The 17,281-nt window shown below is 52.0% G+C and overlaps 7 protein-coding genes across 7 annotated transcripts; 3 read left to right on the top strand and 4 right to left on the bottom strand.

Moving 5' to 3' along the window:
• Nucleotides 1–48: 48 nt before the first annotated feature.
• Nucleotides 49–1,927, bottom strand: Triagg1_10079 (uncharacterized protein; the record flags this gene model as incomplete). Its single annotated transcript, XM_062894111.1, has 4 exons — nt 49–58; nt 117–1,159; nt 1,230–1,606; nt 1,717–1,927. The coding sequence occupies 4 exons, from the start codon at nt 1,925–1,927 to the stop codon at nt 49–51; spliced, it is 1,641 nt and encodes a 546-aa protein (XP_062751005.1).
• A 2,127-nt stretch (nt 1,928–4,054) lies between these two features.
• Triagg1_10078 (uncharacterized protein) lies at nt 4,055–5,878 on the top strand (the record flags this gene model as incomplete). The annotated part of the gene is made up of 1 exon (XM_062894110.1): nt 4,055–5,878. The coding sequence occupies one exon, from the start codon at nt 4,055–4,057 to the stop codon at nt 5,876–5,878; it is 1,824 nt and encodes a 607-aa protein (XP_062751004.1).
• A 473-nt stretch (nt 5,879–6,351) lies between these two features.
• Nucleotides 6,352–8,901, top strand: Triagg1_10077 (uncharacterized protein; the record flags this gene model as incomplete). Its single annotated transcript, XM_062894109.1, has 1 exon — nt 6,352–8,901. The coding sequence occupies one exon, from the start codon at nt 6,352–6,354 to the stop codon at nt 8,899–8,901; it is 2,550 nt and encodes an 849-aa protein (XP_062751003.1).
• A 92-nt stretch (nt 8,902–8,993) lies between these two features.
• On the bottom strand, nt 8,994–9,980 carry Triagg1_10076 (uncharacterized protein; the record flags this gene model as incomplete). The annotated part of the gene is made up of 2 exons (XM_062894107.1): nt 8,994–9,624; nt 9,793–9,980. 2 exons carry the CDS (start codon nt 9,978–9,980, stop codon nt 8,994–8,996), a joined length of 819 nt encoding a protein of 272 aa, XP_062751002.1.
• Nucleotides 9,981–10,553: 573 nt separating this feature from the next.
• Nucleotides 10,554–11,996, bottom strand: Triagg1_10075 (uncharacterized protein; the record flags this gene model as incomplete). Its single annotated transcript, XM_062894106.1, has 3 exons — nt 10,554–11,417; nt 11,483–11,793; nt 11,855–11,996. 3 exons carry the CDS (start codon nt 11,994–11,996, stop codon nt 10,554–10,556), a joined length of 1,317 nt encoding a protein of 438 aa, XP_062751001.1.
• Nucleotides 11,997–13,406: 1,410 nt separating this feature from the next.
• On the top strand, nt 13,407–15,611 carry Triagg1_10074 (uncharacterized protein; the record flags this gene model as incomplete). Its single annotated transcript, XM_062894105.1, has 7 exons — nt 13,407–13,481; nt 13,530–13,570; nt 13,627–13,918; nt 13,971–14,171; nt 14,229–14,275; nt 14,335–14,625; nt 14,684–15,611. The coding sequence occupies 7 exons, from the start codon at nt 13,407–13,409 to the stop codon at nt 15,609–15,611; spliced, it is 1,875 nt and encodes a 624-aa protein (XP_062751000.1).
• A 287-nt stretch (nt 15,612–15,898) lies between these two features.
• On the bottom strand, nt 15,899–16,888 carry Triagg1_10073 (uncharacterized protein; the record flags this gene model as incomplete). Its single annotated transcript, XM_062894104.1, has 1 exon — nt 15,899–16,888. One exon carries the CDS (start codon nt 16,886–16,888, stop codon nt 15,899–15,901), a length of 990 nt encoding a protein of 329 aa, XP_062750999.1.
• Between the last annotated feature and the right edge of the window lie 393 nt (nt 16,889–17,281).

Genomic DNA, 17,281 nt, shown 5'->3' with positions numbered 1-17,281 from the left:
GGGGGGGACATGGGATGAGGGAGCTTACAATTCCAAAGGCGATGACGGTCAAGAAACCCTTGATCAAGAAAGCGATAATCAACATTGACAAGATCTCGGGAATATCATCCACCGACCTCGGGCAGAGTCCGAGGGCGTCGCCCTTGGTGCGGTCACACGGAGACGCCAAGTTGAGGAGCAGCTTTGCGACAGAGACCTTGGTCAGGGGGTTCCAATAGCTCATAAGGCCAGTCACAACCGCGACGAGGAACACCTCCAGCATGGGGTATTTCTTGATGACCTTGATTCGGCGAAACGTTTGTGCCCAGTGTTTGGATGCCTTGATGAAGAGCGCTCCCATAGCGCCTCCGACGATACCAACAAAGATGAAGGATCCCAGCTCAAAATACTCCCAATCTACCAGGTAACGGACCTCGAACATGACAATCTTGTGCGTGCCGTAGGGATTCAAGAATTTGAGGGACAGCGCGGCGATGATGCAGGCAAAGAAAGTGCGGAAGAGGGTTTTGGCCGGGAAAAAGTACGACACTTCTTCCAGACCAAACAAGACACCCCCCAAGGGAGCTCCAAATGCAACAGCCACGCCCGCGGCCGCGGCAGCCGAGAGGACCTCTCGTCTCTTGGCATCGTTGCGATCGTACTTTGCAAATAGACGACATGCGATATTGCCAACGCAAGTCGCCATGTGAACAAACGGGCCCTCTTTGCCAATGCTCAGCCCCGAAGAGACGCTCAGAATCAGCGACAGCATCTTCAAGATCAATGTTCTCAGACCAAGGAATCCGTGAAGGACGAAGCCGCTGAGGATGACTCGGACTTCGGCGACACCACTGCCTGCGGCTGAGTAGTAGACCATGGGCGGGTTTTCAGACTTCCCCTCCACCACCTGCCGGGGGCTGGCACTATCGTCACCGGGGCCTTCATCGGCAGCTCGAGGAGTCTCGGCAGCCAGGTTTTCGTCGAGGGTTGTCAAACGGTAGGCCGAGGGAACCACCGTCTTTGTCCACAGGGCGACCCAGCACGAAGCAAGCGCGAAGAGGACGACGCAGGCGACGTAGATGAGGAAATCCGTCCACTTCTCCCCGAACGGATGATAATGCAGTGCCTGGGACCATGTCTTCCAGTCTGTGCACTCGGTGCGCCCACCGGGGCAGCATCTCTGGATAGGATGTTAGTGAAGGCTCCGTGACCCATCTCTCACACCCTCTCGTCATACGCAATGCACCTACCTTTTCGTCAAAATACCACGCTCTCGAACAATACCCATCCTTGAAGTCGAAAAAGACCGATTCGGCCGCGTCGACTGTATACGCTATCAAGGCGATGACGAAGCCACAGAGGGCACTGAGAATCCATCCCTGGCTACCATCGATGGTTGTCAAGACTCTGCCCCAGAAATCCTTCCTGCTGCGAAGTGCCCTCACGCGGTAGGAATCGGCGATTGTGTCGTGCACCCAGTCGGTGCTCGTGAACTGATCGTACCACACGCGCTCGTCGGGGAAGATGGAGCCCTTGGACTCTGACATGGACCGCTCGGAGAAGGCATGGACGAGGCGTGCGCTCCAAGAGGAGCGGCGACTGTGGTGTCGAGTTCCCCGGCTGCTGTCTGTGAAGTCGTTGGATGCTGTTAGCCGACTTGAAGCTGCATGCTAACCCCGGAATCTGCTGGATAAGAGAGCCTCCTTTTCTTCTTCTCCCTCTTGCGTCTGAACATACCTCCCGAGTAGCTCTGATCGCGGGATAAATTGGGCCGTGGTGAGGCTGCCCCGCCGTGGATTCGAATACGCGACCGAGAATTGTTCAGCAGCAGCGGGGAGCGCTCGTCAGGCTCATTTGCCGAGTTCTGGCGGCGCATGGGAAAGGGACGGCGAGACAATCGGGGGGACGCGGGCTGCGACGCCGACCCGTAGCCATCTCGATCCGCCATGGCGGTGGGTTGATGGGGAAGATGTGAAGAACGCAAGAACGAGTACAGTTAAAGGAGGAGACGAGAAAATGATGGCAGCGGGAGTTATAACGGACTCATGGATGCGGTAACGGTAAGCCTCGATGGGGGGCGTGGGCTATCAAGGTCACTGCAATAGTACGAGTATCCGTAGTAGGTAGGCCTACTAATGATATGAGATGGATGCACTAGGTCAGTTGGTCATCAGGCCCTGTACAAGCACCGGAGGACCCTCGGCAAGGGGGGGCTCAGTGTCTCTGGCTACCTCCCAGGTAGTAGTACGAGTATAAATAAGACAAGGAACATAGTAGGTAGGTATCAATGACGCTTGGGAAACCACACGGAGCAACAAGCCATCAAAACGAATGGAAATAAAGCAGCTGATAACGCTCGTGATTGCCTACAAAACGGCGAGGCTGACCGTTGAAATCGGCGCGTCTCGGGGGATGCAGCGCCTATCCTGTAATTTATCCTAGCTCCAGCTTCTGGGGTCGCCAAGCGCCTCGCCTGCCGGACTAGCAACATGCGCCGCCCACTGGTGCTGAGCTATGCCACATGCATCAGCAGCGGCGCCGTCAGGTGAACTGATTGCTGGGTTTCTGTTTGACGGGCGGAGGGCTTTGGGCAGCCATGGGTCCATGCTGGGTAGGTGGTTTTTTGGCTCTCGATTTTGATGCGTCGGTACGAGGAAGATACAGAGGTAGGGACAGATAACAAACCATTACTATTCTGCTACGATAGGTGGGAGATTGGTAGTCTATGGCATTGCTGTACCTGCGAGGTAGGTAGTATTGCAACCCAAGACATGCAAAAAGGCTTTGTATGTACGAGTACATGCAAGCAGGGTCGTGGCCGCATTGTCGCAACTCGGACGATGCACGGCCGTGCTTGCGACTGGCTCGGCAAAGGGTTCGAGGGTGCGTCATCTTGGAGCACGAATGTCCAGGGTTCAGGCGGGTGGGTCGTGGATTTCATCATCCGACATGCATTGCGGGCAAGCAGCAGCCTTGCAGCAGCAGCTGGGACTGGGCCTAGAATGCCTACATGTACATACTAGGTAGTATGTACATGCAGCAACATGTGAGTGGGAGTAGCAGTACAGCTCACAGTGGACGCCGCATGCCTTGGCTGGATGTAGCAACACCATTGCCCCGGATCAAAAACAAGTACCGGGAGTCTGGAGTGGATGTCATGTTTTACTTGGTGCTCACATGCGAGAGACACAAGATCAGGAGACGCGGTCTAATCGTGCCTGTCACAAGAGCGCCACAGGCAATTAAAGCTGAGGCGGGCGGCAGCCAGACATTGTTTAGGGTGGGGGAGGCTTTTGTGTGAGCGCCGCCTCTGCTGTTGGTGGAGGGATGATCTAAGCATCTCACGTTATGGCTGCATCTTCTCCAGGCGTTGCTTGATGTTGGTGTGGGAGGGAGCATCGAGATGTACTTCTGCTGCCATTAAAGCGTTGCGGCAAATACGGGCACTAAAGTCGTATCGTGATTAAGAATGTGTCACGCCATCTATACACTCCCCCCTCTATGTCCAGCGGGCGGTATATCATGACAAGCTTCCAAGTTTATTCAGTCGTCCGTGAACATGATTCGTCTACATGATTCGCCTCCATGTAAAGCAGAGAGGGGTGTTGAGTGGTATCAGTACAAGGAAATGCAGGGTACATGTGACTGCGGCATCAGATCCTCCGGAATAGTTTAACAGCGACGTTTATTTCCCCAGACCAGATGAAAGCAAGCGTCCTTGTCCGGAGTCTGGAGTCTGAAGTCTGGAGTCTGGAGATCCCGTGGTCCTGCACGTCAACTTAAGGGTCCAAGATTTTAATGGCGGCGGCCGCGGCTGCTAAAAGGGTGGCGGACGCACGTATTTCCGGTGCAAACGCAGTGGATGCACTTCTTGCAGGTACGTACCAGGAACTCGAAAATCTTTATCTTATCAGCCAGGAAAATTTCAGAGCCCCGTCGAAAAGTTCCAGCGGCCGTAGCCATCGACGGCGCAGCGACACCACGATCAGCTTTTAAAGCAAGGTTTCACAGACTCTATTCCGTAAACGCGGATTGAGCCATTGAATTCTCCAAATACAAAGCTTTACATCTGACCATGGCGAAAAAGAGAAAGGCTTCCCGCGCTGCCGAGTCCAGCGGGCCAAAAGAGCTGGACCCGGCAGACGCTCGCCTCAAGGTCAACACATACGAAGATGTGGCCAACTCAGAAGACGAATTCTTCATGAATCGAGACACAATCATGTTCGACGACGAGCCCAACATGAAGCGCCGGAGAAAGGGCGAAGAAGAGATTGATTTCTCAGACGAAGAAGTACTAGGATACGAAGACTCAGATTCAGGAAACGAGCCCCGTCCGAACAAATCAAAACGAAAAGCCGCTGCAGGGCACGTCGATTCAGAAGATGAAGAAAACGGAGCCGAAGGAGAGGAGGGCGAAGAGGAGGGCTGGTGGGGTGCATCCAAGAAGGAATACTACAATGCAGACAACATCGAGACCGAGGCCGATGCTCTGGAGGAAGAAACCGAGGCCAAGCGATTGCAGCAGAAGAAGCTGTCCAAGATGGCGGAAGAAGATTTCATCTTTGACGGAGATGAGTGGCTCATGGCTGAGCAAGAACCTCAAGAAAGCGCAGAGACCGTGACCGAGGTTCTCAAGGAGGTCGAGATCACTGACGACATGGGCCCTGGGGAGCGGCTGAAGCTGCTGTCTGCTCGATATCCCGAGTTTGACTATCTCGTCGAGGACTTCCAAGAGCTGCAGCCCCAGCTCGAGATTCTAAGAGCAGATGCCAAGGTTTCGACCGGCAAGTCTCTAGCGGCCATCAAATACTGGGTGCTTGGCTGCTACGTCGCCTCATTGGCTAGTTACCTGGCCATCCTCACATCCCCGGCCCGAGATGCCGCTAAAGCACAGAAAACAATTGATCCTGCCGAGCTTCGTGACCACGAGGTGATGGAGACCTTGGTCCAATGCCGCGAGGCGTGGGAGCGGGTCAAGGACATGAGATCACTCAGCACCGCCGACGCCTTGGCGCAAGACATCAATTCTATCCCCGAGGTGGACGAATATGAATCAATCGTACAGACCAAGAAGGCCAAGAAGGCCAAGGAGAGTGCGGCTTCTGCGGCAAGCAAGGCCAAGAAGCTGGCAAAGGCCAAGGCCATCGAGGAGACAGTCGCCGACCTTTATGACCTGCCTATCAACACAAAATCCAAGGCAAAGAGCAAAGACGAGACGCTGCGCGATCAGGATGACGACAGCTCAGACTTTGGTGAAGAAGAAACTCTGGATGCTCGTGCAGCTGCTGACAAGGCGGCACGCAAGAAGAGCTTGAAGTTCTACACATCCCAGATTGTGCAAAAGGCCAACCGTCGTGCTGGCGCTGGTCGGGACGCCGGTGGTGACATGGATATCCCTCACCGGGAGCGTCTTCGAGACCGTCAAGCTCGCCTCCTTGCCGAGGCCGAGAAGCGAGGAAAGAGAGATTCCAAGCTGGGCGCGAACCTCGGCGAGGACAGCGACGAAGAAGACTCCAAGACTGCCAATGCACTTCGCGACGATGAAGACGAGTACTACGACATGGTGGCTCACGGCTCCAAGGCCAAGAAGGACGACAAGGCCGCTCGATTTGCCGCCTATGCCGCCGCAAGCAAGGCCGACAGGGTGGTGGAAACTGAGGTCATCGGCGAGGATGGCAAGCGCAAGATTACATATGCCATCCAAAAGAACAAGGGCCTGGCACCCAGGAGAAGCAAGGACGTGCGGAACCCCAGAGTCAAGAGGAGAAAGCAGTACGAGGCCAAGCAAAAGAAGCTGAAGAGCATGAAGCCGGTGTGGCAGGGCGGCGAGCCCAAGGGAGGTTACCGGGGAGAAGTCAGCGGTATCAATGCCACCGTTATCAAGAGCACGAAGCTGTAGAATATTTCTTGCGATTAATATGCATGTATACATTACGTTGTCCAACTCGACTTATAACTTACCAATAGATTTGCAAAGTGAACTCGGGACAACTCTAGACACCATTTATGAGCCATGAGCATATTTAAAGACTCACACAATCCCTGTTTATCGTAATATTTTATAAGATAGCACATCATTTATATAATGAAGCGTGGCAATGGACTTGTTCTTTTAATGTTCAGGTTAAATAGGCGCTGAGGTGCTAATTTAAGCACCTCCGAAGCTGTCATTTCAGCCCCACCTTCATACGAAATCACGACCTCTTACTTGTCAACTTACACTTTCGCAACTACACATTGATGATCTCCCAACTACGATAGCAATCCTGAGCTTGCAACTAGTCATCTTTGCAAATTGTCATATCCTCCAATGCCATTCATACAATAGCCCTTCAGTCTCAACCTTCGCAGCCACCGCGTAACCAGGCCGCAATGGCTGCTCCCGACGCGAGCAAGTTCACCACCTCCGACCAGATCTTCTCCGCGAGCCACACGCTCCCGCAGATTCGCTCCATTCACAAGGCCCTTCATGTCGAGATCGAGGACAAGGCAAGCCGCCTGCGCACGCGGGTAGGCGGATCTTATCGCGACCTGCTGGGCACGGCCGATACCATTGTGCAGATGCGCAACGACAACGATGCGGTCCAGGAGCTCCTTGGTAACATGGGCTGGCGGTGTGGCAGGGCGGTGGTGTCGACAAAGGTTGCTGGCATGGCCAAGTTTGTGGAAAAAGAACGCAAGTCGGATATTGCCGAGGCTGCTAGGCAAAGGTTGCTGGATGGATGCCTGTTGGTAGTCGGTAGGCTGCTGAGGGGTCGTGGAGAGCTGGACGAGAGCATCAAAACAGGCGACAGACTGGTGCTGACGGCCAAGGTGTGGGTATTGAGCCGCCTCCTGGTCAAGAGTTTAGGGACCGAGTTCCCCAGCGACGAGGCTCGACAAGTCGCCGATGCGGCCAAGAAGAAGCTCGATAGCCTGCGCCGCCGGCTCAAGAGAACCCTGGAGAAGACCATGGAGAAGGCCGGTGGCGACTCTGACAGGGACGACGTGCTAAAGGCTCTGGCTGCGCACAGTCTTGCAAATAGCTCCGGCGCCAAGGATACTCTACGGCACTTCTTTGAAGTGCGCTTCAAAGCCCTGGCAGTGGCCTTGGATTCCGAGGAAGACGAGCGTGTCGGAAGCTCAGAGGATGTGATCCAGAGCCTCACGCTCTACGCCCGAACTCTGCTGGATGTTCAGGCTTTGGTGCCAAACAAGCTCTCACAGGCGCTCAATGCCCTGACAAAGAAACCCCTTCTGGAGGACGCCTCGCTGCAGAAGCTGGAAGGACTACGGCTCGACATTTTTGAGAGGTGGTGTGGCGAAGAGATTCAATATTTTACACCCTTTATCCGGCACGACGACCTTGACGGGACGCAGGCAAGGGAAATGTTTGACGGCTGGGTTGAAAAGGGCCAACAAGTGTTGCTTCGTGGTTTGAGCAAGACGCTGGAGACCATGCAGGATTTCAAATCCATAACGGAGCTGCGGACAAGCCTTCTTCAGCTATGGATACGCGAAGGCAGTAAAGTGCGAGGTATCGATCCCGAAGAAATGCAAAACAGTCTGCGAAAGGCCGTTAATGCGCAAATGCTTGCCGTTTTGGACTCAAAGGTCACCAAGCTTCATATTGTTGGCTCCGAAATAAAGGCTACGCTGGAAAGCTGGAAAGATGGTTCGACAGGGAAAGTGCCAGGGCTATGGGATGAAGAAGGCTACGAGGATGCCCTGTCCAACGGAGCTCGCCCGTTTCTGCAAGAGGTCGCGTCGCGATTCTATGGCCGCAGTGATGCTGTGTCAAAGGCACTCAACTGTTACTACTCCTGGTTTCATATCATCGACGACGTGAAAGAGGTGGTAGGGCAACTAGAGAAGCAGCGATGGGATAACGACTTTGACGAAATCGAAGATGAAGAGACTATAGAGGCGAGACAGCAGTTGTTAAGCAAGGATGACCCGAAGATGCTGCAGCAGAAGCTAGACACCAGCCTTGATGCGTCCTTTGAAGGCCTCGAAAAGGAGATGCAGCAGCTGTGGGATGGCAAATCCGAGAGTGGCAGCAGCAGCGCCATCGCCATGTACCTGGTTCGAGTCCTGAGAGACATTCGTCGGCAATTGCCACAACGTGACACCATTAAGGAGTTTGGCCTGAGCATGGTTCCCGCGCTCCACCAGACAATTGTTCTCTCAGCGTCAGAATCTCCTGTGGATGAATTCGTGACGGCTGGACTCTCTGGGAGGATAGCAATTGGTAGACCTCTTTGGGAGGGCAACCCTGCATTACCAAATCAGCCATCGCCAGAGACTTTTCAATTCCTCCATAGCTTGTTGCTCTCTCTGTCGGCGGCGGGAGTTGATTTGTGGACTGCAGCTGCATTAGCCGCTTTGAAAAAGCATGTGAGTCGGCGGCTATGCGAAGCTTGGAATCAAGAGCTGCAGAGCAGAGTATTTGATAAGGAAGTCAAGGAAGAAAAGGAGGACGCCGAGAAGGAAGTAGAAAAGCCGAAAGAAGAGGGTGAGGAGGAAGAAAACAAGGCAGAAGAGGCCAGTGGAGAGGAAGAAAAAGAACCAAAGGAAGATGCAGAGAAAGAGGCGGAGCCAAAAGAAGATGGCCAAGGAGAAGACGGCGGAGATGCAAAGGAAGAGACCGAGGAAAAGGAAGAGCTTGTCAAAGATGAAAATGACAAGGAGGCTGAGAAAGAGGAGGACGATACGTCCAGCAATGATCAACTGCGAGATCTTTGCGTCCAGTGGTTGTTCGACATTTCTCTCCTCCGGCTCTCAGTCGGAAATGAAGCGGGCGAGACGGCAGATGAGTTCCAAAAACTGGAAGATGCAGTATATGAGCGCAGCGGCCTGGAAGATTCATCACGGCAACACGTCGGCAAGGCAGCAAAGCACTTTTGGAGCCGGACGAGCCTGTTGTTTGGATTATTGGCATGAGACAAGCAATGGCATCTTGCTTCTCCCAGCGGGCTGTCCTTTCACGACATCACGGATTAAGTACATACAATTAGAAACGTCATTCGTCATGTTTACAGCTTGTGCCTCTTCTCGCCGCTTGCAATCTTCCTAAACTCCTCCTGCGGGACTCCCGTAACGAACCTCTCCAGGCCAGCAAACACTTCGTTGAAGTTGCTCAAGTTTACAACATTCTGCTCCGGTCCCCGAATCAGCTTCTTGATGCCCACCAGGCTATCGCCAACAAGATGCTCCCCCAACCTCTCGTCCACCTCCTTAAGCAGCAGCTCTCTAAACTTTACGTCCTCGCCCTGCTTCACCTCCTCAAAGATCTTGTTGACGAAGCCGCACCGCTCCAGCTCCGCGCTCGTGATCCTCTTGCTCATGATGAGCGCCTCGTTCGCCCTCGCAGGGCCGAGCCGCGTAACCAACGCGCGCGAGGAGCCTCCCTCGGCGACTAAGCCCAGGGACGAAAAGGGAGTGAGGAGGAAGGTGTGCGGCGCGCAGTAGATGAAGTCGGCGTGGGAGACGATGGCGGCGGTGAGGCCGACGACGGGGCCGTTGAGGCCGACGACGAGGATCTTGGGGTGCGAGGCAAAGGCCTCTGTGATGTTGAGGTTGAAGGCGACGAATGTCTGGAGCCACTGCTTGCGAGCTTCGTCGGGGTCGCTGGGGCTTGTTCTGCCAATGGTGACATCTGCGCCTCTGTTCTGATGGTTAGCAACGGAATAATCACCAGTTCCTTCAACTCATTTGTCTCTTTTTGTTTTCTTCCATGATAGATTTTCTTTTCTCATGATGATACGGAAACATGTATGGACATAATAGAGGACACTTGATATAGATAGATAGGAGAATAATAGAGTCACGTACGCTGAAAAGAAACGGCCCTTGCCGAGTAGAACCGTGACAAACACCTCGTCATGCTTCGCCACCTCCCTCAGCGCCTGCGACAGCTCAAAGTACTGCGCTTGGTTCATCGCGCCGAGCTTCTTCTCGTTGGCGATGGTGATGACGGCGACGCGGCCGCGGTATTCGATGGAGATTACGCCGGACGACATGATTGCGCTGGCTTTATTTATTCTTGATATCAATTTCTTTTAACGATAAAAAGCGAGACTTTATATAACGAGATAGTATAATTGGTATAGCAATCAATGACTCCAAGGGGAAATCGCAAAAGAAAGAAAAAGGCAATGATTCTGGTTTGTTATATATATGTAAGTAAGACTGGAGGTGAGATGTGAGATCCCGGCGCTTTTACCCCAGACATACCGAGGTCTACGGGTAACATTTCTGCGGGGCATCGAAACGGCTTGAGATCCCGCTGTGTGCCAATTTCGTGCGATTTGCATCTACCCTGTCAATCTAATGAATTTAAGAATAATTCATAATGATTTCTTCGTCTCTTGTTTTCTCACGGTAGATTGATGTGGTTCAATGGCTGGTGAATGCGAAACAATGTATTTGTGAAAAGACGCCTCTATGCTGTGAGAGCAGTCGCACAATGGGAAATATGTATATATATCTCACAGCGCCCGCTCGTAGAATCAAAACTCCCCCCATTTGTAAGAAACTCACATCTCTCAGTCTTCCAATTACTTTTTTCAGGTCCTTTGTACACATTATATCCCTCATCGACGCGCTCTGATCTGCCGCTGTTTCGGAAAGTCTAGTGGTAGCGCAAGCTTCGCAATGTGCAGCATTCGATCCTCCGCCTTGTCCTTTACAGGCTTCACCCTGGCTCCAATCTCGTGGAAGTACTGGTTAATCACCTTCTGTTCTATCCTCAGGTCGTCTCTCAGGTTCTGCGTGTCCACCTCAAAGTTATCGACGATGCAAGCAAGTGCGCAGCAGTGCGCGATGAGCAGGTCAATGTGGAATTTCCTCAGCTGGCCGCCATCCGAAAACTTGCGACGAATGTTTTCAACGACCGCCTCAGGGGCTGGGGCGAGCAGCTCCCGGAGCTTATCTCGGGGCGGCGCCTGCCGAGTGCCCCTTTGGCGGCCGGGTTTGGAGTAGAGATAGAACAGGAGGACGATGGAGAGGTATCTGAGCACGCGCAGCCGCATCTCGGCAGATTCGTTGGAGGCAATGGCTTGCACGCGAGAGACGACATAGCGGGAGCGGAACTGTATGCTCTCGCCATGTTTCGCCTTCTCCTGCCATTCTCGAATAGGAACAAGATTGAGAATATCTGATCCGATGATTTCCTCGGGGCGGTATACGTCGTAAATGTCTTCTGCGTCGAGATTCGCCTTGGGTACCGGCTTGGCTTCGTCGATGACTGCCTGCAGCTCTTCTCTTGAGGCCATTGTGGATGTGACTGCACCGATGGAGTTGAGAATAGCCTTGGAGGCGTCGTCCAACTTGGGCGTGCTGAAGTCGCCAGGCTTTTTCTGAGGAGCGATGGCGTTCAACACCTTGTCTTGGATAACCTTCTTGGCCTTCTTCGTTCCGAAAGTCTGTCCAAGATCTGTCCTCTGGTCCATGATGCTCTGTTGTACGTTAGTATTTCGCATTGTATCTCCAGAAGATTTCGTATCGAGAAGTGAACCCTTACCGTCTTGGCTTCCGTCTGATCTGTAGAAGTTGGCACTTGTTTAGAGCGAACGGCGCCTCGTACAACCATCTTCTTCGCTTCGACAACTTGCAGTTTGCCAGTCTTGGGATCGTAGATGCCGATGAAGTGGTTCAGAAGTGGCTTTGAATCGGGAGACTCTTCTTCCCTTGCCGTATAGTCCAGATTGCGGTGCGTCGTGGAGTGCAACAGGAGTGCCTTGTCGGCTGCCTTTTTGGACTTTGAAGAGGCATTTTTGGGAATATATGAGTTAAAGACCAAATTCGAGGGCATTTCCATTCCCGGAGTGTTTGCTACATGGATTGTCAGCTGATGCGCCATGGTAACAGTTCGACAACACATTGCGCCGCATACCAATCACAGGAGGGCATGATTTGGGCCGGAGAACGGAGGAGACGGTTGCAATTGAAGCCGGTGCGTCAATGACGACCTTTTTCTTCGCAGAACCAGCCTTTTCCCCGTCTCTCTTTCTCTTCTTGTTGCTGAGATCCGACATTTTTGCGTTGAGCGTCTGCAATCGTTCTTCGACCTGAATTTGATGCCAAGTGGGATATCTGCTCCAAAAAAATTTGGTTATCGGGCGGCAGGAAATCTTTCGCCGGCATTTACCCGGGTGGGCGGTGAGAGACGAAACCCCACACAGCTCAATTCCCAGCAATGTACGTCACTAATTGGCAGCAGGGGGAGCATAGCTGCAGAGCTCCGTCGGTAGCAAGGTGCCAGCTCGCACACAAACTGTATTGGAGAAATTAGGTCACACGAGCATCATAGCTTCACCAGCTCGATTGATGCTTACGAGGAAAGCAATTACGACCAAAATACGTCACGTAGGAGCTTTAAAATGGTTTGGAAATGAAGTAAATTCTGCTTTTGTTCTTGTCAAGCAACGTATCGATCCTAGGCGTGCCTTGTGCAGCAGCTTTTTGCTTCATGGCCTTCGCGTCCTCAAAACGATGTCTCCACCTGGCTGAAATTGTCCAGTCCTCATCTCCCGCGTTCGTCCATTGACTCCCGTAGCTGAATTGACGAGATGCACCGATGAGCTGATTCCAACTTGAAGGTCGTAATCGTTCATAAAGTATCGTGGTGCAGCAGCTTTGTTTGTCGTTTTTTTATCGTGAACTCATTCAAAATGTGAAAGATGTGTCAAGTCAGGTAGTAGAGCGAGTCGTTTATTTGCTAGTTATCCAGTTAGCTTCGAGCTTCTTGTGCAGCGGCGACAACAAATTGAATGGAACTTACGAGCGAGCCCTCATCTTTCTTCTCTTGCGCTTAAGGCGACGAACGCGCTTCTTCCTCCATTTGGCTCTCATCTTGAACGATGCGTCTGGGAGCTCTTATTAGTGGGGGGTTCCAGCAGCAAGGCGGCCGGCGTTCGCATCAGAGGAGGCATTGGCACAACGCCAATGCCATCTCTCGATGCGAAATGCCTTCGAATGCGCCGCAGGGGGAGGGTATCTTACTTGTTCTTTGATGAGAATCGTTGTTGGGATGAGGTACAAGAAAGGAACTTTCGCGAGAGCGGGGGAATTTCAAGCACTTTGACAAGGCTGCTGTAGGGCACAAACCCCCCGGGTATCACGTGGGCCCCTCACTGAGGCCCGTGCATGAGCATCAGGATACACTGTGCAAATGATATGGGTAAACACCTTATGTGCACTGTATGTCGTCTCATGATGGATCAACTGAGAGGGCAGGAGCAAATGTGGCATTGTAAGTCGGTTGGCCACTGGCATTCTTGCATTTCTAGGGTAGCGGTGTCGGTTGGGAAAGCAGAGGAAAATCAATTCGAGGATTCTGGATTTCTTCTTTCAATTTTGCATTCGTGAATATCATCGATCCTTTAGCCGGCCTTTTATGCACTTTGAAGTCTCTTGACATTTCTTTATACACTGAATTGCTTGTCATGGAAACTGCAACAACCAATTTAGACAATAGCTGCGAGGATGACTGTGAATTGCCCGCCGCATTTCTCCGCTTGGTGGACAGCCGTATCAGTGACCAGACTCTTGAAGAATTTCCGATCTAGGAGCAAGAAATCTTCAGGATTGGACGAGACCCGGATGCCAAGTAGGCTGTGGACTAATATTTGGTCTGTGGAGTTGCGTTGCTGACAATGCTCGCAGCTCGTTCTCTATTCAGACCGACTCAGAAAGCCTCGTGTCACGGAATCACTGTGAAATATACGTGATTGTCTACGAAGCATCAGTCAACCACGTCTATGTGCGAGATCGCAAGTCTGTCAACGGAACATTTGTCAACGGCCGCATTATTGGCGTTGGCCCGCAGATATCTTCTGGATATCTCTTACAGGATGGTGATACCATTGAAATTCGCCCCCATTGGAAGTTTATATTCTATCAACCTCGAACGCCTCCACCCCGGCCATTAACGGCCATTCAGCAAGACGAATGCCGAGTTCGTCCTCCTCGCCCTGGTCGGTGGTGTTCAGTTATTCTAACAAGAAAAGGTTTTTGAAAACGAATACATCATATCTCCACGATGCCTTGGCGCCGGCGGAGAGGGAGCTGTCTACTTGGCCATCGAGCCAAAGTCTAAGCGACAGCTTGTCTGCAAGCTAGTCAACCTGGGTAGACAAGATGGCAAGATGCCTCGAGAGGAATTATATCGGAAGCTTCAGGAGATTGATGTTCTCCGTCAGCTTAAGCACGTGAGTCTGCTTCCAATGAAGACTTGGACGTCCCAACAGGATGCTAACCTTCCCTAGCCCAACATCTTGCCCTACATTGACGCTGTTGTTTCTCCGCACTCTCTGTGAGCAACGAATCTCGCACGCCCACTAGATATCGGCAAAATACTGATTATACGACTAGATACATTTTCACAGAGCTTGCGTCCGGAGGTGATCTTGTCTCCTTCATCAATCGCCATGAATTTATTCAAGAGCTCGACTGTCGAATTATTCTCCGACAAGTGGTACGCGGCCTCGCCTATCTTCACAGAAAGGGCATAATCCACCGAGACTTAAAACCGGAAAACATACTGTTGGCGTATTCACCCAAGATAGCCTACCATCGAATTATGCTGTCGGATTTTGGTGCTTGCGCTGTTCCTCGTCGAAGCCGAATGGTGACTGATATTGGCACGTTTGAATACAAGGCTCCGTAAGACGAAGATTTTATTGCGTTTCCAGCGAACACTTGGCTAATAAGTATATTACAGAGAAATGTTTTCAACCGGAGAGGGCCAAACCACCGCCGTTGATTTGTGGTCACTTGGCGTTGTTTCGCTGCGCTTGCTGACCATGGAAGCGGAGAGCTTCGAAAATCTGACTCGCATGGATCAACAATCCCTTGAACAGATGGTGAGGACCATGATTAAAGGAGTCTCGCCAAAGCATTCCTCGAATAGCCAGAGATTTACCTTGGCATGTCTTCAGCTAACACCGGTAAACCGAATAACCGCTGCCGAGGCAGAATGTCACGACTGGTTTTGTACACCGCAAAAGCATTTTGAATTCTTTCAACAGCTTGATAGACGGTGCCTATCAGACCTGGGAGACGATGCTCAGCTCAAGCCAATGCCCTGGGACTTGGCTAACCTTCAATCTCCTCCATTCCCATCAGCGCCAACCAAACTATCTACTACTAGTGCTCATAAATCGATACGGTGGAGCTCCCCACCTTGCACAGAGACGTCAGGATTCTTTCGGGAACTCCAACAAGACATGAAGGCGGCTAGGGTAGGGCCTTTGCCAGGACTGTCGTCACCACTGCATGAATCTGGTGTGCTAACATGTAAGCCTAAACCGGCAAAGGAAAGCCCCAATGTGACTCGCAAAGAGGAACAGAGCCGGAATACACCACTTCGAGATCGTCATATCGAAGACCGCAAGGCAGAGACCCGTATCTTGACACCCCATCAACTGCGAGTTTGCGATGTGCTTCAGCTCCCTCTGCCTGGCCTTGATAGGCGCCTGAAGCCACCACACTCCAAGACTCATAGACAAGATGTTTTGGCAGAGCTGAAACGACTGGACGCAAAATTTTTGACTGATACCATGAAGGCTCCTATGGAAAGTGGGCGCACCGGAGGCGAGGAACGTGAAGACCTCACTCCTGCGGGAAAAAACCAACAATCTCCCCAATGAAGATGTGTGCTGCTGCGAATGAGTCAACCCATTTTACGGGTGAATGTTTTCGGATTTGGACTCTTTTTGAGTCGGGGGTTTGAAAGGAAATGAAACCACTTAGGTAGGTTGATGCCTCCATCTAGAAGATAGATAAAGAGTACAGATGATGCTGTTCAGATATATCACCAGTTTCCTCAGAATTGAGACATTTCAACCAACACTTTCTACTCATCTACAACACAGAAAAACATGTATGCCGCTCTTTGAATCAAGTTGTCGAGCTCGCAATGCCAATACCCAAACAATCACTCTTGCTTCTCAACCCACCGGGGCGCAAAGCCCCTGACCTCAACCCACTGCATGACGCCCCCTATCGGCTCCAGCCTCGCTCCCCTTCTTCGACGCTCCCACATCTCCACGGCCTCCGCCGCCGAATCCGTGTCCGCCTCCCGCTCTGGCGCTCCATCCCACCAATCCCATATATGAACAATCTTCTCTTTCTCCTTCCCCTCCTCCTCCTCCTCCTCTTCAATGAGCTCACAGTCAACAATACACCGATCACCATCCGCCTCACATCTCTTGCACCCCCGATGGTTCAACTCCCTCCCCTGCACACTCATCGAGCACGCCAATCCCTTCACTTCGCATTGCAAACACCCTCTCAACCCAGACATCTTCTGCCTCCTCAAAGCCAGGAAAATCGGTGGCCGAATCCTTTCCCTGACGGGGTATCCCTCCACATACTGCGGCAGTCCCATGAGAATTCTTCCGTCATTGTCGTTCCAAACACCGCATATCTGTTTCCTTAGGGCAATCATTCTCTCTCGCCAGACTTCGTGCGGTTCTTCCGTGCCGTCTTCCATGCGCCGCTTTTCCATGCCGACGCCCTGAATTACTGCCTCCACCAGCCTGTGTACTTCTTCGTCGACCTCTACTCTCGAAAGATAGTTCCGCGCTGAGGTCTTGTCGCGCTGCTCTCTCCGCTGCGTCAACTCCTTCGCAAACAGTTCAGCCACCAACTTCTTGGCTTTTTTTTCTGCCTTTTCCTCCGCTTTTTGTTCCATCTGGGGCTTCAACACATGTTCTTCCCTCCACTTCTGCTCCAGACATTGTTGTTTCTCTCGTTGCTGAATGCTTTCCTGTTGGCGTTGTACAGCGGCGTGACTGACTGCGAGGAAGAGGTCTGTTGACGGGTGATCGTCTTTTATCTTCTCTTCTTTCTTGAGATACGAGCTAGACGGTTGGCTCGGATGGTCAGGTGCGGGTGGTGTTTGTGTGATTTGAGTGGAAGACATTTCGGGGGAACGAGCCTTGCGGTGCATACACACTCTCTGCCCCTTCAGATGCAGTGCCCAAAATGTCCAAGAAGCTGGTTAAATACATGATGAAAACGCAACCGGTCAAAGCCACGAATAGTGAATTGTTGTGCACAAACCCGTCATGCATATAAACTTCATTCACTCACCAATCTGAAGGCTTGTTCAAAGCACATCACAAGACGGAAGAAAACAGGGACAAACGCAAAAGTTTCCAAAAACGTTGGCAGCAATGGTATTGGTATCATGGACTAGGTTACGCGCTGAAACGCAACAATCTAAAATCATACAAATTCACGCACAAAAACCAGTCCTCGCCCATATCCGTTCCCACCGCTACCCGTGACTCTTTCTCGGTCACATAACGATACC

This window comes from Trichoderma aggressivum (assembly GCF_033847375.1).
Source record: "Trichoderma aggressivum f. europaeum strain CBS 100526 chromosome Unknown scaffold_064, whole genome shotgun sequence".
Classification (NCBI taxonomy): domain Eukaryota; kingdom Fungi; phylum Ascomycota; class Sordariomycetes; order Hypocreales; family Hypocreaceae; genus Trichoderma; species Trichoderma aggressivum.
This window is presented reverse-complemented; position numbering and strand designations above follow the sequence as displayed.